The sequence below is a fragment of the Papio anubis genome, chromosome 13 (genome assembly GCF_008728515.1).
Source record: "Papio anubis isolate 15944 chromosome 13, Panubis1.0, whole genome shotgun sequence".
NCBI lineage: Eukaryota > Metazoa > Chordata > Mammalia > Primates > Cercopithecidae > Papio > Papio anubis.
In genome coordinates this window covers 83996268-84020097 of record NC_044988.1, presented here as the reverse complement: position 1 = coordinate 84020097, position 23830 = coordinate 83996268, and the positions used below count along the sequence as shown (strand labels likewise).

Sequence of the window (23830 nt, the reverse complement as noted above, 5' to 3'; positions counted from 1 at the left end):
GGCTAGTGTGAATTTTCATGGCCAGGGAAATTCTTTGAGGGAGGCAAAAGAGAAAAATCTGATTCTCACGCCTGCACCGCCCTTCTGGAGGGAGCGTGGCAGGGATCTCCAGACATCTCACCTTCTTCTGCTGTCTCTCAAAGACCAGCACAAGAGTCAGGGTCAGGCTCACCGCGGCCAGGGTCACGAGCAGCATGCCGGCCCAGTGGTTCCCTAAGGCAAACATCTGACTGGTAGAGTAGATATTAGCCCACACCACCACGTAGAAAACCTGCAAGACGCCAGACAGAGATCATGGTCAGGAACTTCAGTCCTCACACAAAGCAGCTCCATTCAAACGGACACCCTTCAGACACTACTGACACCCTCCTTGGATTCAGACAGCTCACAGCACCAGTAAGAGAGTGGTACGGACATCTAGGTCTGTGAGAATGAGCTCATGTTCCTTGTTCATAAGCAAAAAATAGACAAAAAGGGTTAGCAGCTACCCCAATCCTTATTTACCTTAATTTTAAATAAAACAGAAAAACACAGGTGTACCCAAAGTGAGACAAACATCAGTTCAAAGACCACAATGAGCCTTCAAGTACTACATGGCTTTGGACAATGTATAACTCCTCTAAGTCTCAGTTTCCTCATCGGTAAAATGGGGATAATAACACCTATTTCACAGCATTGTAATAAGGGTTAACAAGGTCACATAAGTAACAGCCCAGCACTCACCAGGTAATGAATCAGTGCTGGTTCCCACCCTTTTCCCTTCTCCCTGGAAATGGGACCTGGGAGTCAGGTGTGCTATCTGACCATTTATACATACAAAACAGCAGCAAATCACAGTGCTTCTGAGCACAGACACTGAAACCAGACTACCTGGATTTAAATTCTGGCTCTGTCATTTATGTATGTCAGTGTTTATATGTATCAATATGAAGATGTATATTTTTTACATTATATATACAGATGTGTATACACACACATACATAGAGCTGAAATAACCCATCTGTTGAGCAGATCGGGAAACCAAGTTCCGGAGAGGAGGAAAATCTTGGCCAAAGCCAGACATTGAGTCCAGAGCCTGGGTAGATCTGCAGACTTCCAATCCCAAGCTCTGCCCACAGTAAACCCTGACTCCCATCCTTTATGCAAGGACCTGGTTACAACTCTCTCCCATAGATTTCCGCTGATCCCAAATCGATGTCCATACGTGCTGCTCGTTTCCAGGCACCTGGGCCAACAGCCCCCAAGCCTCTGACCCACACCAGCAGGCTCCAAGACACGGTGCTGAATTTGGTGGTGCCACAAGCTGTCAGGGCAGGGTCAGTGTGCGGGCCACCTCCCCCTTACCACAGCAAAGGCCAGCCGCATAGGCCTCGAGTTGTAGATAATATATCTTCTCACTTGGGGCTCCAAGAGAGCACTCTCAGCCAGGCTCCTGTACTGGTCGGCCGGGACCTGCTTGGAACCCAGGGAAAGAGATCAATTAGCCACAGGACAGCCAGTTTCCAGTTCATGTGACTATCATGTGGAAGGGGGATTAGGCACATTCTGGGCTGTCCCAGAGGCAGAATGAGGAGCTTGGAGCACTGGAAGTCACATGGTGCAGCTCTCAGCTCAGGGAAGAACCGGCATCACGACATCTGGAGAAGGATCCATACAGCCTCAGACTCAGTACCTTGCAGCAGACACAGGGTAGCCTGATGGTTAAGGCACAGACCCCAGAGTCAGACAGCCCTGGGCCCAAACTCTGGCCCTGCCACTCATGTGCTGTGTGACCTGGAGCAAGTAACCCCACTCCTCTGAGCCTCAGTTTTCTCCTCTGTAAAATAAGCATAATAAAAGTACCCACTTTGTAGAACTAAGGTATATATTAAATGAGATAATACATGTACTGTGCTGAGCAAAGGGCCAGTCCCTCAGTGAACACTCAATATAGAGTTGCCATTATCAATACTGCAATATCAATATCTATTAATGCCGTCCAAAAGACTGAACACTCACATCTTCCTGCTCAAACAAAAGTGTCTATAGAATATAAAGGCCCTGTGAGAGTAGACCTAAGAAAACACAACTTAACCATTAAAATTATATTTAGGCTGGGCACAGTGTCTCATGCCTGTAATCCCAACACTTTGGGAGAGCAAGGCGGGCGGACTGCTTGAGCCTAGGAGTTCAAGACCAGCCTGGGCAACATAGCAAGAGCCTGTCTCTTTTTATAAAAATAAAAAAGAAGGCCAGATGCAGTGGCTCACACCTGTAATCCCAGCACTTTGGGAGGCCAAAGCAGGTGGGTCACGAGGTCAGGAGTTCGAGACCAGCCTGGCCAACATGGTGAAACCCTGTCTCTACTAAAAATACAAAAATTATCTGGGCGTGGTAGCACATGCCTGTAATCCCAGCTACTCGGGAAGCTGAGGCAAGAGAATTGCTTGAAGCCGGGAGGCAGAGGTTGCAGTGAGCCGAGATCACACCGCTGCACTCCAGCCTGGGCCACAGAGCAAGACTCTGTCTCAAAAACTAAATTAATTAATTAATTAAGTAAAATAGAAAAAAAAATTATATTTAGGAACACGGTAGAACAATATGTAAACTGTTCACGCATAAGAAAACCCTATCTGCCAGGCGCAGTGGCTTATACCTGTAATCCCAGCACTTTGGGAGGCCAATGCGGGCGGATCACTTGAGATCAGGAGTTCGAGACCAGCCCTGCCCAACATGGTGAAACCCCGTCTCTACTAAAAAATACAAAAATTAGCCAGCCGTGGTACATGCTTGTAGTTCCAGCTACTTGGGAGGCTGAGGCATGAGAATCACTTGAACCCAGGAAGCAGAGGTTACAGTGAGCCCATATTGTGCCACTGCACTCCAACCTGGGCAACAGAGAAACACTCTGTCTCAAAAAAAAAAAAGAGAGAGAGAGAGAGAGAAGTAAATTCTAAAACCTTCAGGCTAAAATTAGCAGTATATCTTCCCTATTTGTAATTAATCCTTAATCCTCCTTGGCTAGCACAGGAAAGGCCTGACCATGTTGGGGGCTTTGGGAAAAGAGTAAAACCCATACATATAGGTACTTCATAACAATAATAGCTACAATGTATTGAGCATTTACTATATACTAGAGACAATGCCAGGGTTCCTCAAGCATTATTGCATTTAATCCTAACAAAAACCCTTTGTAATAGGTATCAATATTATCCACATTTATAGATGATAAAACTGAGGCTCAAAGAGGTTAAGTCACCTTCCCAAAGTCACATAGGTAGTGAGCATCTGAGCTAAATCTGTATCCAGTTCCACAGGTCTGTAAGCCTGGCCTCAAATCACTATGCTTGAAGGTACTGCATCATTATCTAATGAATTCATATGCACTTTCCTTGGTATATGCAGTTCCCTCTCCCAAAATGCCCTTCCTCCTCTCCACCCAGCATATTCCTATTTATTCAAGATCCCAGATCAAGCATCTGCTCCTCTGCAAAGCTTTCACAACCACTGCCCTCTTCCCCCAGGCAAGTTTCTCATTTTCTCCTGTGAATGTCTTCACTGCCTATGCATTCCTCTCCTGTGGCATTTATATGATACGGTCCCAATTTCTCCCACACACGTCCATCTCCCCCGCTGGGATCTGTGTCCTGTCCACCTCTATTATGTTTAGCCAGTTAAGTGCCTGGCACAGAGTGGGCACCCAAAAAATACACATTTGTTAAGTGAATTAATTGGGAAGAGAGGAAAGAGAGAGCAGTTCTAACACGCCTTCCTTATATGCCCTATGACAGCTGGCACAGACTGTTTCATAAAGATTTTGTGAATAACTGGATGAAAAGATACATGGATGAATGGATGAAAGAGAAAATGGTAGGGATTCAAGGAAATCAGCACTCACCTGAATGCCCCAGGTTTGCAGTTGCTCTTCTGCGGCTCCCAGGTCGAAGGAGATGGGTGCACAGGTATTGTCAATCCGGAGAACAGTGAGGACCTGGCCATTGTGGAGCTCTGGAAGCAGACCAGAAGCTTCATCTGGCTGAGTGATAACCATACCATGCTTGTGGGGTGAGTCCAAAGCCTGATGGCATCACGTCTCTGGCCATGAGAACCTCCTCGCAACAAGGAGGGACACTGTGGCCATCCTCAAATCCTCCTGAGGGAAGGACTGGATTTGACTGGGAAGCCCCAGGAGGCAGAATTAAGGCCAGAGGGAGGAGGCTACTAGGACCACAATGTGAGACCACATAAGGAAGAACTTCCCAAGAGCAAAAGCTGTCCCCACAAAGAATAGGTATTTTTTGTCCCCACAAAAAAATGTTCCCCAACACAAGGAACATTTAAACAGAGAATGAAAAACTACATTAAGCGGGGGTGATGCAGTGGACCTTGATTTCAGCACTGCAAAGGATGCTCAGCTGAATAAGTTACATTCCCAGTAGGCTCAGAGAGTCTAAGTAAGAAATCACTGATCACAGTAGGCAGAACAATGGCCCCAAAGACATCCACACCCTAATCCCCAGAGCCTGCAAATATACTGCCTTTCATGGCAAAGGGCGGAAGTAAGGGGGCTCATTAGCTGGCCTTTAATAGGGAGACTATCCTGAATCATCTGGGTGGGCCCCATGAAATCACAAGGAACCTTAAATGTGGAAGAGGGGGACAGAAGTAGAGTCAGAGGGAGATGTGACTATGGATGAAAGGCAAGGAGGCATGGGGCATCAATCGCTTTGACCATGGAGGGAGAGGGCCATGAGCCAGGGAATGTGGGTGGCCCCAGGGGGCTGGACAAAGAAAGGACATGGATTCTCCCCAGAGCGTCCAGAAAGAAAAACAGTCCTGCCAACATGGGGATTTCGGCTCAGTGAGAGCAGTGTCAGACTTCTAACTTACAGAACTACGAAATAACAAATCCAGCTGGGCACGATGGCTCATGCCTATAATCCCAGCACTTTAGGAGGCCGAGGTAGATGGATCACCTGAGGTCAGGAGTTCGAGACCAGCCTGGCCAATATGGTGAAACCCCTGTCTCTACAAAAAACACAAAAATTAGCCAAGCGTGGTGGTAGGTGCCTGTAATCCCAGCTATTGGGGAAGCTGAGGCAGGAGAATTGCTTGAACCTGGGAGGTGGAGGTTGCAGTGAGCTGAGATCGTGCCATTGCACTCCAGCCTGGGCAACAAGAATGAAACTCCATCTCTAAATAAATAAATAAATAAATAAATAATCTGTGGTTGGTTTTTTTGTTGTTGTTATCATTGTGTGGGTGTTTTTGTTTTTTTTTTTTTTTTGAGACAGAGTCTCTGTCACTCAGGCTGCGGTGTAGTGACACGATCTCAGCTTACTACAATCTCCACCTCCCAGGTTCAAGTGATTCTTGTGCCTCAGCCTCTCAAGTAGCTGGGAGTACAGGCATGCACCACTGTGCTTGGCTAATTTTTGTATTTCAGTAGAGACATAGTTTCGCCATGTTGGCCAGGCTAGTCTCAAACTCCTGCCTTCATGTTATCTGCCCGCCTCGGCTTCCCAAAGTGCTGGGATTACAGGCATGAGCCACTGCACCTGGCCCAAATCTGTGGTTTTAAGCCAGTATGCTAGAGGTAACTTGTTATAGCAGCAATAGAAAACTAATACACTGACTTACTGGTAATCCCTCCTACGTATGGTTGCAACACACTCAGCATGTCAAAAGCATAAAATATGTGTTTATTCCCTCAAAAAACATGCACCAAACCAGGCTGCTCCCAACTGCTTACAAAGTCCCCGCCCTCCAAGGGTGGGATGAAGCCAGACCATGAGACCAGCTGGAGAGAAAGGTCTGGACTGAAAACCCCTCACGGCCAGGGAGGAATGGCAGCAGCACGAAGCCAAACCTACCCGCCTGCAGTTCCAAGTAGAGAAACTGGACAAAAGGATCGAGATCTCGTTGCACCACAGTACAAGGCCCTGTGAGCCACTGGTCAGCAGCCAGGAGGTCTGGGGGTTGGGAAAGATTCCAGCCCTGGGATTCTAGGTCCCAGGTTTCAGCCACGCGCTGCTGAGGACTGGATATTTTGGCATATTCTCTGCGGCTGCTGCTTAGACAATGAGGCAGGACAGAAGGGATTAAAGCATAAGTGTGTTGTCTGCTGGCCCAAACCACCTGTCACCCCAGTCTAGCTCTGAACAGTACTTGAATCTTCAAAGCCAAATGACTCACTGTACTTTCCTGAAAATTCCTGGCCCATCCCAACCCTCTCTCTCTCCGCTCCCCCAGTGCATCACCAAGTCCTGCCAACCGGGCAAACAAAACATCTGTCCACTCCGTGCCCTCCTGGCATCCTCACCTCTCCCTTGGCCCTCCACAGCAGCCTACTAAGTGGCTTCTGCTGCAAACCTACCTTTACTTCTATGATGCATCTTCCACACAGTGGCCAGGGTGCAGATCAGATGATACCAACGCCTTGAGTAAAACTTTCAATAGCTTCCTGGTGCTTTGCAAAAGCCAACCTTGTTACCATGTTCTTCCAGCCCTTAGGAAAACCAGCCTCCCGCCAGACTCAGCTTGAGCCCCTCAGCCTCGTTCTGTGTCTCACCACACCAGCCTCCTTCACTCCCTGAACACAGTGTTCTCCCCCACCCCAGGGCCTTTGCATATGCGTTCCTCTCTCTAGAACACGTCTACCTAGCTTCACCCAGTTACAGCCCATGCATCATTTGTATCCCAGCTTGATTCACTTTCCCCAGAGCGACCTCCTTGACACTCTAAACTACTAACTGATTAAAACCTCTGCTAAACCTACCATAACTGATGCTCTTCTCCTTAATACTCACCAAAGCTAAATACCTATGTATGCAATTATTTTATTACATATGCATGAAATTACTTGAATAAAATCTATCTTCTCTGCCAGACTATATACTCTCGCATTGGTTTGTTCATCACTGAATCCCCTGATCTGATACAAACAGAAGACACAATAAATACATGTTTGGTGTATAAACAAATTAACAAGCTAGGAAAAGGTTTGTTGTTTTTTTTTTTTTTTTTTTTTTTGAGACAGCATCTCACTCTTGTCACCCAGACTGGAGTGCAGTGACACTAACACAGCTCACTGCCACCTCCACCTCCCAAGGCTCAAGCAATCCTCCCACCTCAGCCTCCCAAGTAACTGGGATCACAGGCATGCACCACCACACTTAGCTAATTTTTTTAAATTTTTTATTCTGTAGAGACGAGGTCACTATGTTGCCCAGCCTGGTCTTAAATTCCTGGGTTCAAGCAATCTTCCCATCTCAGCCTCCCAAAGTGCTGGGATTACAGGTCTGAGCCACTGCACCAGAGAGGAAAAGGTTCTTTTTTCATACCCTGGGATATCATCTCTGATCTCAAGGGTTCCATAGAATTCTAAATTCTACATCCTGCCAAAAAGACATTTATTTTGCTTTTTCTCTCTCATTTTTTTTTTTTTTTTTTTTTTGGAAGTGGTGGGAACAAGGAGGCGAGGTGGTGAGGTGGTGAAAACACAAGCTAGATAGCTTTCGAGTTCAAACTGGAGCTCGGTCTCTTACTAACATGGTAAAGTTGAAGAAGCAACTTAAACCTGTTTCCTCGCTTAAAGGATGCACACATTCACTGCAGAGGACTTTACAGATAATTAAGGTGATAAAAATAAAGTGCTCAGCACAAGATGGGTACAAAATAACTGGCTGCTATTTTCATAATTTAAAAGCAAGCTTGTCACAATTCAAGTTATAATCAAGCAACATTTATTTATTTGTGTTTTTAAAAGCAAGCTTGCCACAACTCAAAATTAAAATCAAGCAACATTGATTTATTTGTGTTTTTACCCTCCCATACCTTGTTCCAGAAAGGATTTAAGGTGGCTTCATAAAAATAAAATATGAAAAGATAAAACTGACCAGGCACGGTGGCTCATGCCTGTAGTCCCAGTACTTTGGGAAGGCTGAGGCAAGAGGATCACTTGAGCCCAGGAGTTTGAGATCAACCTGGGCAAGATGGTGAAAAACCCTGTCTCTACCAAAAAATACAAAAAATTAGCCAGATGTGGTGGCATGTGCCTGTAGTCCCTGCTACTCGGGAGACTGGGGTGGGAGGATCCCCTGAGCCTGGGAGGTCAAGGCTGCAGTGAGCCAAAATCACGCCACTGTATTCCAGCCTGGGCAACAGAGTGAAATCCTGTCTCAAAAAAAAATCAGTAAGTAACTAAAACTATAAAAATATTTTTTTTTTGAGATGGAGTTTCGCTCTTATCACCAAGGCGTACAAGGAGTACAGTGGTGTGATCTTGGCTCACTGCAACCTCCGCCTCCCAGGTTCAAGTAATTCTCCTGCCTCAGCCTCCTGAGTAGCTGGGATTACAGGTGTGCACCACCACACCTGGCTAATTGTTGTATTTTTAGTAGAGACGGGCTTTCACCATGTTGGCCAGAATGGTCTCGAACTCCTGACCTCAGGTGATCCGATCCACCCGCCTAGGCCTCCCAAAGTGCTGGGATTACAGGCATGAGCCACCATGCCCAGCCTGAAAATAAATTTTAAAATAAGCAAATGAGGAAAACCAGACAAAACAAAAAGAAAGGCAGACAATAAGAACAGGTTCTGGGTATGCAGCCCTTTCCTAAGCACCAGGCACTACGCTTGGGCTTCATTCATGATTTCATTTCATCCTCCAAGAGCTCCCAAAGCTCAGTACCATCAGCACGGAAAAGAAAACTGAGCCTCTGAAAAGTGAAGAAACTCCCTTGTACACAGGGAAAATGAAAGTGAGAACAAGAAGCGACAAGGGAAGGTAGTGCACAAAATGCAGGCAGTCAAGCAGATCCAGTCTCAGACCAGCTCTCCACTCCACAGGAAGAATGAAAACTCCACTTTGATTTGGACTCCACGCAGGGAGACTCAGAACCATTCCCAGGTCTAGTTCGTTGTACACTGAATTATGTGTTTGCCCAAGCAATGCAAAGATCTTTCAGGATGTCTTTGTTTGCCTTTCGAACCAAGAGTTCCTGGATTCTTTGCAATACCAGCTCTCATCTGTTCCTTACAGTGAGAACAGCAAGTCCTCCACTTAAAAATACTTGTTTTTACACCTAAGCTAAGAAAAGCTACTAAAGAAAAATGTGTGTGTCTGTGTGTGCGTGTGTGCGTGTGTGCATGCAAGCACAGAGGGGGCAGCAGCTTCCTACAAAGGAACAAGAACCGACGTGCCAAAAATCAGTGAAGCAAAGTCTTCAAAGTTCTGATAGAAAAATTATTTCATTCCATCTTGTTCTACTATTGTGTACACACTGCTTTCCTTACGTATATACACACACAGTGCTTTCCTAACAACAGTAGTAATAAAAGAAGCCTTTGTTTTTAAGCAGTCTAATTTCAAAGTCTCTAAAAAACCCTCCACATTCCTGTGGACCCCCACAATTCTGGATGCTGTTTCCCCTTGCCCATATCCAGCTACTCATTAATTCTTTCATTCAACAAAATATTTAAATTGAGCATCTACTATGGGCCAAGGTCTGTGCTAGGTACAGTAGATACAGGGATGAAAAAGACAGAAACCACTTCCTTCAGGGAGCTTACACTCTAGTGAAGAAGCCAGACTTCAACACTTTATACATAATTATTTACAGACTATGATAAATGCTAGAGGGAGAAACAGGAATATATCAGAAGGTCCTGACTTCAGCTGAGCCACCAGGAAGATTCTTCAAGGAAGGGATATTTGAACTAAGTTCTGAAGGATGAATGGAAATTCGTTTTTTTTTTTTTTTTTTTTTTGAGATGGAGTCTCACTCTGTCACCCAAACTGGAGTCCAGTGGTGCGATCTTGGTTCACTGCCTCCGCCTCTCCGGTTCAAGTGATTATCCTGCCTCAGCCTCCCTAGTAGCTGGTACTACAGGCGCCCGCCACCACATCCAGCTGATTTTTGTACTTTTAGTAGAGAAAGGGTTTTACTATGTTGGCCAGGCTGGCCTTGAACTCCTGACCTCATCTGCCTGCCTTGGTCTCCCAAAGTGCTGGAATTACAGGTGTGAGCCGCCATGTCTGCTGGATGAATAGAAATTCATCAGGAGAAAGGAGGCAGGGGAAAAGCACAACAGGCGGAAGGAAACACAGGTGCAAATGTCCTGAGGCAGAACAGCACAGCAAAGAACGTGAAGACAGGCCTTGCAAGCCGATACTGACAGGTCTTCACACTAAGCCCCATGGGAAACACTGAGCAGAAAGTGACATGGTTGGACTAAATGTGTATTTTAAAAAGATATCTGGGGCCAGGTGTGGTGGCTCATGCCTGTAATCCCAGCACTTCGGGAGCCCAAGGTGGGCGGATCACCTGAGGTCAGAAATTCGAGACCAACCTGACCAACATGGTGAAATCCCATCTATACTAAAAATACAAAAATTAGCTGGGCATGGTGGTGGGTGCCTGTAATCCCAGCCACTCAGGAAGCTGAAGCAGGAGAATTGCTTGAACTTGGGAGGTGGAGATTGCAGTCAGTCAAGATCATGCCACTGCATTCCAACCTGGGCAACAGACTGAGATTCCATCTCAAAAAATAAAAAAATTTTAAAAAAAATTAAAACCTCTGGGCCTCATATCCATAACCCCAGCATTTTGGGAGGCCAAAGCCAAAGGACTGCTTGAGGCCAGGAGTCTGAAAACAGCTTGGATAACAAAGTAAGGCCCCATTTCTACAAAAAACATTTTTAATTAGCAGGATGTGGTAGTGCACACCTGTAATCCCAGCTGTTCAGGGGGCTGAGGTGGGAGCATTGCTTGAGTCCAGGAGTTCGAGGCTCCAGTGAGCTATGATCACGCCACTGCACTCCAGCCAGCATGACAGAGCACCCTGTCTCTAAACAAGTAAAAATAAATTAGAAATATAAATAAATAATAAAGAGCTCTCTGGCTGCCATGTAGAGAACGAATGGAAAAGAGAAGACCAACAGGCAAGCTTCAGCAGGGGCTCAGCAGAGAGGGATGGTGGCTTGGTCTAAGGCCAAGAGACAGAACTGGTAAAAATGACAGAATGTGGCCTCAAAGACACCTCCCCCTGACCTTATCTAAAGGAACTTCTGCGCCCTGTGAGTGCAGCTCAGCATGAGGTAGAAAGGGGGTGGAAAATGAAAGGTCGTGATCTTACCTTGCCCCCAGCCAGGAGGGCTCCCTCCAGGCAGGGCGCTCCAGCCAGGGGAGGAGGGGGGCAATGGGCCAGCAGCCCCCGGGTCCACCTGTGGTTCACAGGCCATGGCAGGGTGCCAGCTGTTTCTACTTCCCCTTCTCAGAGCTGTGGTTCATTCTGGAGCAGCCAGTTCAGCATCATATGCCTTCAAAACACAGCACAAAAAAGAACTTCAGGCCTGGGACTGGGCAAGATGGGCTTCCTAGGGGCTCTCTCCAGGGCCAAAGTCACCAAAGGCCAGGGAGAGCCACCCAGAGTCTTTTTGCCAAATTTGGCCTTTCTGAAAATGCTGAGAAAAATTCCCAGGAGAAGGAGGAGGAAGAGAAACTAAAACCCTCCAAGGCCCAAACTGAGAACTTCCCTTCTGGTCTTAGGTCTCCTCCAGCCCAGGCACAGCCAAGGGTCCACAGGGTACTCAAGAGCTGACCAGGCCCCACTGCCAGACAGCTGGGATTTCTGTTCCCTTATGGAGGATGCCCCAGGCAACCAGGCACAGGATAGGTATATTCATTACAGGGAGTCTTGTTTACACACAGGATTTCAAGTAGCTTCCCGTAAGACACTGCAAAATACAAATTAAAAAAAAAAAAAAAAAAAATCAGGCACGGTGGCTGACACCTGTAATCGCAGCACTTTGGGAGGCCAAAGTGGGTGGACCACCTGAGGTCAGGAGTTTGAGACCAGCCTGGCCAACATGGTGAAACCCCATCTCTACCAAAAGCACAAAAATCAGCTGGGTGTGGTGGCACATGCTTGTAATCCCAGTTAGGAGGCTGAGGCAGCAGAACAGCTTGAACCCGGAAGGCAGAGGTTGCAGTGAGCCAAGATTGCACCACTCCACACCAGCCACGGTGACAGAGAGAGACCCTGTCTCAAATCAAAAACAAAAACAAATAAACAAACAAAAATCAGATGGTAGGAAAGATAAATGAATAAGAAAAGTAGGCTGAGCACAGTGGCTCATGCCTGTAATCCTAGCACTTTGGGAGGCCGAGGTGGGTGAATCACCTGAGGTCAGGAGTTTGAGACCAGCCTGGCCAACATGGAAAAACCCCATCTCTACTAAAAAATACAAAAATTAGGCTGGGCATGGTGGTGGGCACCTGTAATCCCAGCTGCTTGGGAGGCTGAGGTAGGAGAATCACTTGAACCCGGGAGGCAGAGGTTGCAGTGAGCCGAGATCACATCACTGCACTCCAGCCTGGGCAACAGAGAGAGACTCCATCTCAAAAAAGCAGTGACACCCTGATGAGAAACTGAGTTTCCAGTGCCACTCTCTCCAGCGGCAACCTGCACATTTACCTCTGTTATGTGTCCCCCAGCAGGCCTGAAAATTACCCCTCACCAAGGATAATCAGGCCTAAGTCCCCTGGGATGACACACAGCCCTGCTAACCACATTGGTGAAAAGTCTACTAGAATCGTCTTTTGCTGCCATGGTTCTAGATACTCAGGAAGTATTACGAAGTGTCCAGTCAGCACACATCTTCACGATTCCAAGCTGGCCCAAGGGCTGATGGCCACTGATCAGGCCCCCTAGAGAGGGAACAGGGCTCTCATGCCCTCACCATCTTTCACTTCTCTCAATACTTTAAACAGCAGCAGCTACAGAATGTGTGGGACCCAATGCAAAATGAAAACGTGGGGCCTCTTCTTTAAAAATAATGAAGAATTTAAAGATGGCAACAGCACAGCATTAAACCAAATGGGAGGGGCTTCCTAAGTGGGGGACCCTGTGTGACTGCACAGGTTGCAAGCACCTGAAGCTGGCCCCGATTTTCAGCTCTGGAAGATCACTTAGGAGCCTCCACTCCCAACCAAGAATATGTAAAAGATGAGCCTTTAACAATTATCATATATCTGCCCTGCACCGGGCTCTAAGCCTGCAAAGCAGCAACCTATGAAAACATAGAAGACTTTAGAGCCAGAAAACCTGGACTTGAATTCCCACTCACCACATACATGCTCTTTGACATTAGCTGTCAAGGTACTTAACAATCCGCACCTTGCTGTTCTCATCTGTAAAATGGGGATAGAGAGGTCCACCTCATATAGCTGCTGTGGGGATGTAACAGAAGGAAATGCAAGCATAATATCCAGTACTCTGCTCACCAGACCGGCTCCTGTCCTCAACATGATTTTCCTATTTTACAGGAGAAGAAACTGCAGGTCAAAGATGTAAAGTGACTTGCCGAAGGTTGGGAGGCCATGCTACCAGCGTGGAGCCAGGAGGTAAACCCAAGCCATCTGGCTCCAGGGTCCAAGCACATAATTTCCATGCCCTTGCCCCTCTGCACTAACTGTCTCTGAGAATGTTCATGAAATCACCCTTACAAAACAAAACAAAACAAAAAAGAGTGAGTCAAGGGAGACTGCATTTCCCAGGCAAGATCAAGCAATAAACTCAAGTCAGCCCTGAGATGTTACACTGGGGCCTTCTCCTCACCTGGCCCACAGCAGAAGACTCTCCTAAATATGCTAAGCGTTTCTCACTCTCATCATGCCTTCCTTCCTTCCTATTACCAACAAAAATAGCCACAAGGATCTCTGCCCTGCACTTGATAATCACTGAAGCCCTTCCCTGCTTCATTTGATCATCTCTTAGGCCCCTGAGGCAGATATAATTCTGAGATCCATGTTCCAGACAAGACACACAGGGACATCGTAGCTAGGGGCCTACAGCCCAGAAAAGCTGACTAGAGTCTCAAAAAGGCCTGGGGGACCAGGGAGCCACGAGGGACCATGCCCAGGCTGGAGCTGCACAAGCATCCTTCCAGACTGCGTGGAAGGTTCCATTCGTGGCAAAAATCCCACCATGAGGCATTGTCTTTCGGAAGAAATCACAGCACCCTAGTTGGCCCCATCAGCCTCTCACAAAGTACCAATCGGCAGGCTTTATTCCATTCACCTGGAGGCTGTTTCCTGTAATAGCTCAAAGTAACCAGCCCTGTCCTGCCGCTTCCCACCTGTGTAACCTTGAGCAAGTTACTTCTCTCTGCCTCAGTTTCTTTACATGTAAGTGGGGAAAACGACAGTAACTTCAGGTGGTTGTGAGGTTTAAAGAGTTCACACATGTAAATCACTCAAAATAGCACTGGGCAAATAGGAATCACTAAATAAATACAGCTGCCATCATTTTTACTCCACAGACATTTCCTAAGCACCTTCTCAGGCCAGGCCCTGTGCTTTCTTGACTACGAAACTGGAAATAAAAACGGAAGTTCCTACTCAGCCCTCCCTGCTAGGGATCACCAAATGGTAGGAATGACAAACTCAGGGAAAGACAATTACAAAACAAACAATTGCAACAAGGCAGTGAGAGGGAGCACCTCGTTTGGGGTGGAGGAAGAGTTCTCCGGAAGGCTTCCTGGAGGAAGGAGGCTCCTGGGCTTGGCAAAGGTGGACGTGAGAGCCAAGAGAGGCCAGTGCCAAGCAGAAAGGGATATGGACCAGAGGCCAGGATGGGCCCATCAGGGCAGCCTGTGTGGTCACCTTGCAGCCCCTCATTCAACCAGGAAGCTGCAGAGGGCAGGAGGGGTGCTGGCAAGACCCCAAAGGCAGATGCCTATCATATGTCCTGAACTCCATTTCCCCATCCAGCTCAGCCCTGCACCAGCCCTAGGACAACACAGAGGGTCTGACAGATACCAGGGTGGAGGCAGAGCAGAGGGAGTGAGCACAGCCTTGAGGCCCCTGCAACTAAGCAGGAAACTAGAGCTTCTCTGAGTCTCCTTTGCTGATTCTGCATTTTAACCAGAACTTCCAGATATCCATCTTGCACAAGGTCAGCTCCCCTCCTTTTCGGCTCGTAGAGAGCATCTGCAAAGGAACATACTCTTAAGTCCTATTGCGCAAAGTCCTCCATCTCTGCAGACACCGAGGGCCCAGCCTCCCCGGGAACTAGCACTGAGATTCGTCAGTTTCCTAAGTCAGGTTTTGTTTTGTTTGTGAAAAGCCTAAAAGGGCCTGTTACAGAAGTTTCGGGGCGAAAAAACCTTGAGACACAATGAGTCCGAGCTCTCCATTTTACAGGTGAGGACTTTAAGACCCAGAAAATAAAGTGTACCATACAAGGTCAAGGGGCCGGTCCTGGACTGAGCCAGAATTGAAACCCAGGCTCCTTCAAGCCAGCCGGAGCTGTCCCGCCATACACGGCCTTGGCCTTGGGCAGCTGTCTCGCCCCAGTCTCAGTCTCCGCCCTCTGGAACTGTCCAGGTCGGCTGAGGAGGGGGGGGATCTCCTTCACCCCAGAAATCAGTCCGGCCCTCCCCAACCGCGGGCTTCCAGGAGGCTTCTCAGAGCCGCTCCCACGGCCGGCACGCGGGGGCAGGGGCCCCAGGGCGTACGGAGGCCCCCCCGCAGGTTGCCCGGGGCGCCGACCCCAGGCCGTCTGGCCCGAACGCAGGCCAAGGCGGAGGCGCCCAGGCGGCCTCCCAGCCCCGGAGCCCCGCGGCACCAATCCCGGATCGCAGGACACGGGCGCGCGCCCGGGCCCGCGCACACTCACCGCCGGCACCTCCGCCGCCGCCGCCGCCGCCACCCCGGGACGCGGAAGGTCGGGGGCGCCGCGCCCCTCGTGCCGTAGCCTCTGGGAGCCGCAGCCTCTGGGCATCGCAGCCCCGCGCCCCGCCCGCCTCCCGCGTCGCGCAGCGCCGCGCCGCCTTCCCGGGCCCGCCCCCCGCCCGGCCGGCCGGCCGGCCCTGCTCGGTTGCCCAACCCGGAGGAGCTGCCCTCCGGGCTCGCTTTGGGGCCACGAGGGAACGCGGCTCCCGGGCCCGCGGCGGAGCGGAGCTGGAGGCCGCGTTTCATCAGCCTAGCGCCCCCCGGGACGCCGGAAGGAGTCTCAGCGCCCAGCCGACCACGTGCACGGCATCTTAGGGCACGGGTTCCCGCCGTCTCCCCACTGTAAAGGAGCGGCTTACTCCAGAGGTCCAGCCCCCGTCACACACACAGTCACGGGACCCGTGGATGAGGCAGTATTTGAGACCAGAAGTTTACTGGGGACTTGGGTTTGGTTTTTGTTTGGTTGATTTTGTCGTTGTTTTTAGAGTCGGAGGTCTCGCTGTGTTGCCCAGGCTGCTATCAAACTCCTGACCTCAAACGATCCTCTAGCCTGGGCCCCCAAAGTGTTGGGATTACAGGGGTGAGGCACCGCACCTGGCCGGGAACTTGTTTCTAATGGAAAATTGTGTGTGTGCTGTATTATTAAGAGCATTGGTTTGGAGTCAGACTATCTGGGCTATGACCCGGGTCTCTGCACTTCTTATATCATCTTTGGTAAATTATTTAACTTCTCTGTGCCTTCGTTTTCTGTAAAAAACAGATAATTATAGCTACCTCATGAGGTTGTGTGAAGATTTAATGAGATAGTGTGTGTGAAATGTTCACAACTACCAGACACGTAACTGCTCGCTCGTGTTCCCAGTTGCTATACTCACAAGGGCTCACTCCCACTGCCATCTTTCATAATTTCAAAGGGTCTACAGTTAAAAGTAAGTGCCCTTTCCCCTGAGGAAAGCACTAACCTTGTGCTTTCCTTGTATTTTTTCTTAGAGCACGTATGTACCTGTGCGTGTGTGCGTTTACACAAAAGGCCTTTTCTATTCTGTTGGGCACTCTGCTTTTTCATACGACAAAGTACCTTGGCGCTCATCTGCCAGAACATGCCACACTGCCTCATTTCTATTTAAGGGGCACATAAACGTCCCTATATTATATTAGGTTGGTGCAAAAGTTATTGCGTTTTTCTGCCATTAAAAACATTGCCGGCTGGGCCCGGTGGCTCATGCCTATAATCCCAGCACTTTGGGAGGCCGAGGCGGGAGGATCACCTGAGGTCTGGAGTTTGAGACCAGCCTAATCAACATGGAGAAACCCCGTCTCTACTGAAAATACAAAATTAACTGGGCGTGGTGACGCATGCCTGTAATCCCAGCTACTCAGGAGTCTAAGGCAGGACAATCGCCTGAACCCGGGAGGCGGAGGTTGCGGTGAGCCGATATCGTGCCATTGCGCTCCAGCCTGGGCAACAAGAGCAAAACTCCATCTCAAAAAAAAAAAAAAAAAAGCAAAAACCGCGATTATTTTTGCACCAACCTGATAGAAAGGGTCTTTGTTTTCTTTGCCCTTCTTTCTTGGTGGACATGGAGGTGATTTCCAGCCTTGCTGACAGGCCTTGCCCTGATGCACATAGCAGCATTGTTGCGTACATGCAAACACACCGCAGCCTGCCTGCCTTTCTCTTTCTCTTTCTTTTTCTTTCTTTCTTTCTTTTCTTTCTTTCTCTCTCTCTCTCTCTTTCGTTCTTTCTTTCCTTTCTTTCTCTCTCTCAGTCTCTCTCTTTCCTTCCTTCCTTGTTTCTTTTCTTTTTCTCTTTTTCTTTCTTTTTCTGAGACAGGGTCATTCTCTGTTGCCCAGGCTGGAGTGCAGTGGCACAATCACAGCTCGCTGCAGCCTCAGCCTCTCGTCTCAGGCTCAAGGGATCCTCCCACCTCAGCCTCTCTGGTAGGTGGGTCTACAAGTGCATGCCACCACGCCCGGCTAATTTGTTTTGTTTTGTTTTGTTTTGTTTTGTTTTGTTTTTGTAGGTTCAGGGTCTTACTGTGTCTCCCCAGCTAGTCTCAAACTCCTACACTCAAGTGAGCCTCCCACCTCAGCCTCCCAAGGTGCTGGGATTACACGTGCAAGCCACCCTGCCTGGCCCATTTCTATAAGTAGATGTGCTGAGTCAGAATGTGCATGCGTTTTTGTTTGTTGTTGTTGTTGTTGTTGTTGAGATGGGGTCTCACTCTGTCACCCAGGCTGGAGTGCAGTGGTGCGATCTTGGCTCTCTGCAGCCTCCACCTCCCGGGTTCAAGCGATTTTCCCACCTCAGCCTCCCGAGTAGCTGGGATTACAGGGGTGAGCCACCATGCCTGGCTAATTTTTGCATTTTTAGTAGAAACAGGGTTTCACCATGTTGTCCAGGCTGGTCTCAAACTCCTGACCTCAGGTGATCTGCCCGCCTTGGCCTCCCAAAGTGCTGGGATTACAGGGGTAAGCCATCACACCTGGCCCGTGCATGCATTTTTTTATTTCAACAGATATTGCCAGATTGTTGGGAAACTCTCAGACCCCAGAACTTAGCTGGCTACATGCTCGGCCAGCCCTCAGAGACAGCATGCTTGGAGACAGGAGCAGGAATTGACAACCTGAGTGGTAGATACCACCCAGGCACCCTCATTCACCAGGTAAGTAAGGATCCAGGTAGTGGGCTACTAAAAATGAAGTTCATTCATTTATTTATCAACAAATGGACATTCAGTACCTGCTAAGGGACAGGCATTGTACTGGGCAAGGGTGAACAATATACACCAAGTCCCTATTTAGTGTGCCTGATTTCCAAACAAAACAAAAACAGAAAACAATTTAGAGGCGTGGGAGCAAGAGCGTCAAGAGATATTGAAGCTTAACTCACTGATGATAGGATACTAAAAGGGATCCTGCAGCAGGAGTGTGGCCTGATCGCAATCTATCTAAACCCTACATCTCCAACAAGGTCTCCCTCCTCCATGAAGCCAGATGTGGTCCCCCTGCCCTTTCTGCCAGGCTGCCTTTACTCTTCATTCTCATTGCTGGTCACTCCAGCATGAACTTAGATGCTGACACATCAATCTCCTATACTAGGGAGGTGCAAAAGACAGGGGCCTTTGGAGCTGGCCCACCAGGCTCCTCCACTTACTGGCATGTGGCATGGGCAGGCAGCTCAGCTCACTCTCTGAGTTTCAATACCCTCATTTATGAAAGGCAGATAACAATATCTACTAATCCGGGAGATTGCAAGGATTAATTGAAGTGATAAAGTGCTTAGAAGAAAGTGCTCAGTAAAAGTACCGTGCATTCTTGGACAACAAGGTATCATGTGTTTGTATCTCTGAAATTTCACCAGTGTCCAGTCCTGGCATAGCAAGGGGGAGTGGGTGCTCCGTGTAGAATGGAGAAAGGGCAATAAAATCCAGTGAAAGTAGGGTGAAATCCAGTCAGGTCTGCTGGAAAGCACGCTTCAGCAGCGACAAGGTCCTTGTGGTGGGCCCAAGTCTCTCCACACCCACAGCCTACCCTGGACTAATCTTTACTCTCTCCCAGCACGTAAAAACCCTATGCTCCAAAAATACAGAGCATCTCTCAGTTCCTCCTATAACCCTTTCCCCTTGTTCTCTCACTTCTAGTTTTCAGTGGTTGCCATTCTCTCCCATCTGGAAAGTTGTCTCCAAACCCCAGCCCCATCATGCCACCTGACCAACCAACTCGTTCTCGAGTTTCAGCTGAAAGGGCCTTTCTTCTGGGAGCCCTGCCCTGTCCTGGGCCTGGGCCAGTTCCCCCATTCTCATAGTTCATTCTCATAGTTACTCTTGTTTGTTTGTTTCTGGCTTTGTTTGTTTGTTTTTATTTTTTGAGACAGGATCTCACCCTGTCATCCAGGCTGGAGTACAGCAGCACAATCTCAGCTCACTGCAGCCCTGACCTCCTAGGCTCAAGCAATCCTCCCACCTCAGCCTCCCAAGCATCTGGGACTACAGGCATGCACCACCATTCCTCCTGGCTAATTTTTTATTTTTAGTTAGAGACAGGGTTTTGCCATGTTGCCCAGGCTGATCTTGAACTCTTGAGCTCAAGTAATACACCTGCCTCGGCCTCCCAAAGTGCTAGGATTACAGGCATAAGCCACTGCGTCCAGCCCTACTCTTGCTTAACCTACACTCATCCCATACCCATCACATGGTATTATCGTTGTTCAGTGTCCCCTTTCCCAAAAAGAGAGTAAGCCTTTTGGGCATAGGGCTGTTTCTACCCATGTTCGTCGCTATCCCCCTGCCCCTAACCCTGCCCTCAGTAATTGTTAAATGCATATGAAATAGTGAATGAGTAAATATGTATGAAATCATCAGGGCCTCAACTATAGATAAATCCAAATAACCACAAACCCCAGCCAAAGCCACCCTTACTCAGCAGTTGCTCCATCTGTCCTGTTGTGTCTGCAAGGGTTACAGACCCAGGGCTGAGGGCTAGCTGCCAACACTATTTGATAACTTGAATGAAGTAAGAGAATGAACTTCTTTCCAGCCTGGCAGAACCTTAGTGTTGCAGCAGATGGTACTGGGGGAGTCTCAGAACTGCTGGATGAGTAAGTGAAAAGGCAAAGATCAAAAATTACATCTTGGTGTTTTTTCGTTTGGGTTTTTTTTTTTTTTGGAGCTCGTGTGCCAGTTATGGATTCACTGACTTCCTAAACTTTTCTTGGAGACATACTACTTGGAACATCGCCATGGCCTGAACAAATTGAACCAAACCATGCAGTAGTAATTCAGGCTGGGAACTCAGACAGACCTGGGTTCAAATCCAGACTTCACCACAAATTAGCTCTGCGACCTTGTAGCCTCAGTTTCCTAATCTGCAAAATAGAAATAATAATACATGCCTCGTAGAGATGGTAGGAAAATTAGATTATGTATATAGAGTACCTTGAATGGCACCTGGTATAAAGTTGATGTAAATAAATGTGAGTTATTTTAGAAATTATTTCTGAAAGTGTGTCCCACAGAATGTTCCCATTGCTAGTGGCTCCATTACGTTGATTACAGCTCCCGGAAGTCACATCGTCAAATGACAGACTCTACTATGGGAGAGGTAGATTAACTATACGTGAGAGCTTGGGACTAGATACATAGCTGTGCTTGGCAGGAGGTGTGCTGGAAGTCAGACAGATCACATGCTGTTTGTCAGGAAACCGGGCCTAAGTCAGTAGAAAAAAATCCTCTGAATTCCTATTAGGAAGGCCAGCAATTCCCCCAGGGCGGATAGGGGTCAGGGATCTGTTTCTACACTATGAACAGAAAGATAAGCGGCAGGGTCGGAAGAGTCAGAAGAGGGAGAACTCCGTCTCTGGCTGGGGAGAAAAGGGAAGGGCAGTTGAAGGCAATTGGGCTTTTTTAACTAGGTAGCTAGACTATCGGTCTTTTCATCTTTAAAAACCACCTAAGGTAATGGTAAACAACCCAGTCATGCTCTCTGAACAATCAGCCTTGTTTCTTTCCTAAAGTTATCAACAGCAGCATCTAGAATGCTGCCGTCCTCCTTTGTAAGTTATTTTCTTTTTCTTTTCTTTTTTGTTTTTTTTGATTCAGGGTCTCAACTTTGGTACCCAGGCTGGAGTGCAGTGGCACAATCTCGGCTCACTGCAACCTCAGCATCCCGGGTTCAAGCAATCCTCCTGCTTCAGCCCCTGCAAGTAACTGAGACTATAGGCGGCACCACCACCACATCCAACTAATTTTTTTCTCTTGTATTTTTTGTAGAGACAGGGTTTCCCCATGTTGCCTAGTCTGGTATCGAACACCTGAGCTCAAACGACCCACCCATTTTGGCCTCCCAAAGTGCTGGGATTATGGGTGTGAGCCACTGCACCCAGCTGTAAGTTATTTTCAAGTAGGAAGAAAAGGAGGCTGCCTGCTCCTTAATTCTTCTAAGCCTACCCATCCCTATCAATCATCCCTTCAAACACAGTAAACTATGACTTTAAATTCACACTTGGCCCAGGAGCCGGTGGCATCTGAAATTTTTTTAAAAGCCAGAGAAGATAGATGTTGACCTGATGATCTTTCAGCTTCTAGATCTCACTGAACCACTGGCCAAATCTTTCAATAAAGAATGTGCTTAACCGGCCTCTTAAGACCTATGTATTTGCACAAGAAGGGGAAAAAAATGCAAAACTAGAGCTGCCTGCCTGTGCTGAAGCTTTTTCAGTAATTTCAGAGCCACTGAAGTGCTGTGAGATCAGTTGACAAGAGAAAAACACTCTGAGATCTGCCAGAATGACCCTAAAGGGGAGAAAAATAAACAGGTGGAAAAACAAGAAACACGCAAGACTGATCAAAGCGTGTCTTTACTGTTGAACAGCTTTTGTTGACTTCTGGTACCATCAGTTTCCTTGAGTAGAATCAAGACCAAGAAATGCAGAAAGTTAGTTATGGGCCTTACCCAATCAGGCCCAAAGGCTTTACTGGGGTTACAGGAAGCCAAGTACCCAGTCCACCAATATCCTGGGAGAAAAGCCTGAAGGCAGAACATGGTAGGTTTTCCCTTGCAGCCTTCAGGCTGATCGGATGGGACTTCAATTCTGTCACTTCCTTGCTCTGTGACGTTGAACATTCTGTAAGCCTCTGGGCCTCAGCTTTCTCATCCATGGAAGTGGGATTACAGTGTCTAACCTGCAGGGCTGCTGTGTGTTTATATATGTGCAGAGAACATAATGGGCTTCCCTTGATAGAAGCAGAGATTGGACGTGTGACCTCAGACAAGTTACTTTTTTTTTTTTTTTAACAAGTTTTTTTTACAAGTTTCCCTCTCCCTCCCCCATTCAGAAAGTGGGAGGGGTAACTATTCAGGGAATTTGTGAGATGTTACCACAAGGTTACACAATGGCTTACTGTAAACTATTTTATGTCTTTTTTTTTTTTTTTTTTTTGAGATGGAGTCTCCGTCTGTCACCCAGGCTGGAGTGCAGTGGTGCAATCTCGATCTCAGCTCACTGCAACATCCACCTCCTAGGCTCAAGCAATTCTCGTGCCTCAGCCTCCTGAGTAGCTGGGACTACAGGTGTGCACCACCACACCCCAGTAAATTTTTTGTATTTTTAGTAGAGACAGGGTTTCGCTATGTTGGCCAGGCTCGTCTTGAACTCCTGGCCTCAAATGATCCACTGGCCTTGGCCTCCCAAAGTGCTGGGATTACAGGTGTGAGCCATATTTTATGCCTTTTATCAGGGCATCCTCCTCTCTAGGTTTACAGGACATAAAATTGCCCAGAGGGCAACTGAGGAGCATCACTCTACAATTTGGGAGAGGTAAAGGGAAAAGAATCAGATGGGTAAGATACATAAAAGGTGTACAGCTATGAAGTTGTTCAATACTGAGTACGCACCATGGTTAAACACACAGATGCAAAAGCCGGACTGCAAGTTTGAATCTCGGCTCCAACGTTGCACATCCTTGGGCTGGTTCCCTAACCTCTCTCAGTCTCATATCCCATAAAAAAAGAATTAAATTAATCAATATAAATGTAAAAGTTCTTACAACTAGCTGGCACATAGAAAGCTGTTAGCAGGCCAGGCATGGTGGCTCACACCCATAATCCCAGCACTTTGGGAGGCCAAGGCGGGCAGATCGCTTGAGGTCAGGAGTTCGAGACCAGCCTGGCCAACATGGCGAAAACCCATCTCTACTAAAAATACAAAAATTAGCCAGGTGTGATGGTGGGCACCTGTAGTCCCAGCTACTCAGAAGGCTGAGGTGGGAGAATCACTTAAACCTGGGAGGCAGAGGCTGCAGTGAGCCGAAATCGTGCCATTACACCCCAGCCTTGGCAACAGAGTGAGACTCTCTCAAAAAAAAAAAAAAAAAAAACCTGTTAGCAATTGTAGCAGAAACATGGTTTTACCCATGGAATATTCATGGGCTCCCCCTTCTCCCCTTATTTCTTAGCCTCCCTTGTGTTAGGTTGTGACATGTGACCTACACCAATGAGCTGAGAACAAGTGTCATTTGAGGACTGAAGCAGGTGAGAGCTGATGCATGCTTGCCAACTTTTTCTTCCCATTACTGAAATAATGGAATGTGATGAGATGGTAGAGACACAAA

At 47.8% G+C, this 23830-nt stretch overlaps 1 protein-coding gene and 1 long non-coding RNA gene across 12 annotated transcripts in view; one reads left to right on the top strand and one right to left on the bottom strand.

Moving 5' to 3' along the window:
• Positions 1-17268, bottom strand: part of TMEM268 (transmembrane protein 268) — a 36985-nt gene extending 19717 nt beyond the window's left edge. For 4 of the 11 annotated variants that reach the window (XR_002517456.2, XR_002517457.2, XR_002517458.2 and 1 more), the window contains exons 1-4: positions 11119-11719; positions 3878-3987; positions 1345-1455; positions 122-271 (exon numbers count right to left, since the gene is read on the bottom strand). Coding sequence is in view for 7 of the 11 variants with exons in the window: in XM_021927220.2 (XP_021782912.1) it covers positions 122-271; positions 1345-1455; positions 3878-3987; positions 11119-11224 (477 nt within the window). In the remaining 4 variants the exon portion in view is untranslated. Of the gene's footprint in view, positions 1-121; positions 272-1344; positions 1456-3877; positions 3988-11118; positions 11720-13111; positions 15558-15663; positions 16222-17252 lie in introns of those variants that run through there. The other 7 variants (XM_021927220.2, XM_021927224.2, XM_021927222.2 and 4 more) reach the window with 7 other exon arrangements.
• A 352-nt stretch (positions 17269-17620) lies between these two features.
• Positions 17621-23830, top strand: LOC103878134. Its single transcript, XR_638148.3, has 3 exons — positions 17621-17660; positions 18239-18385; positions 23675-23830. It is a non-coding gene; the product is annotated as an uncharacterized LOC103878134 (long non-coding RNA).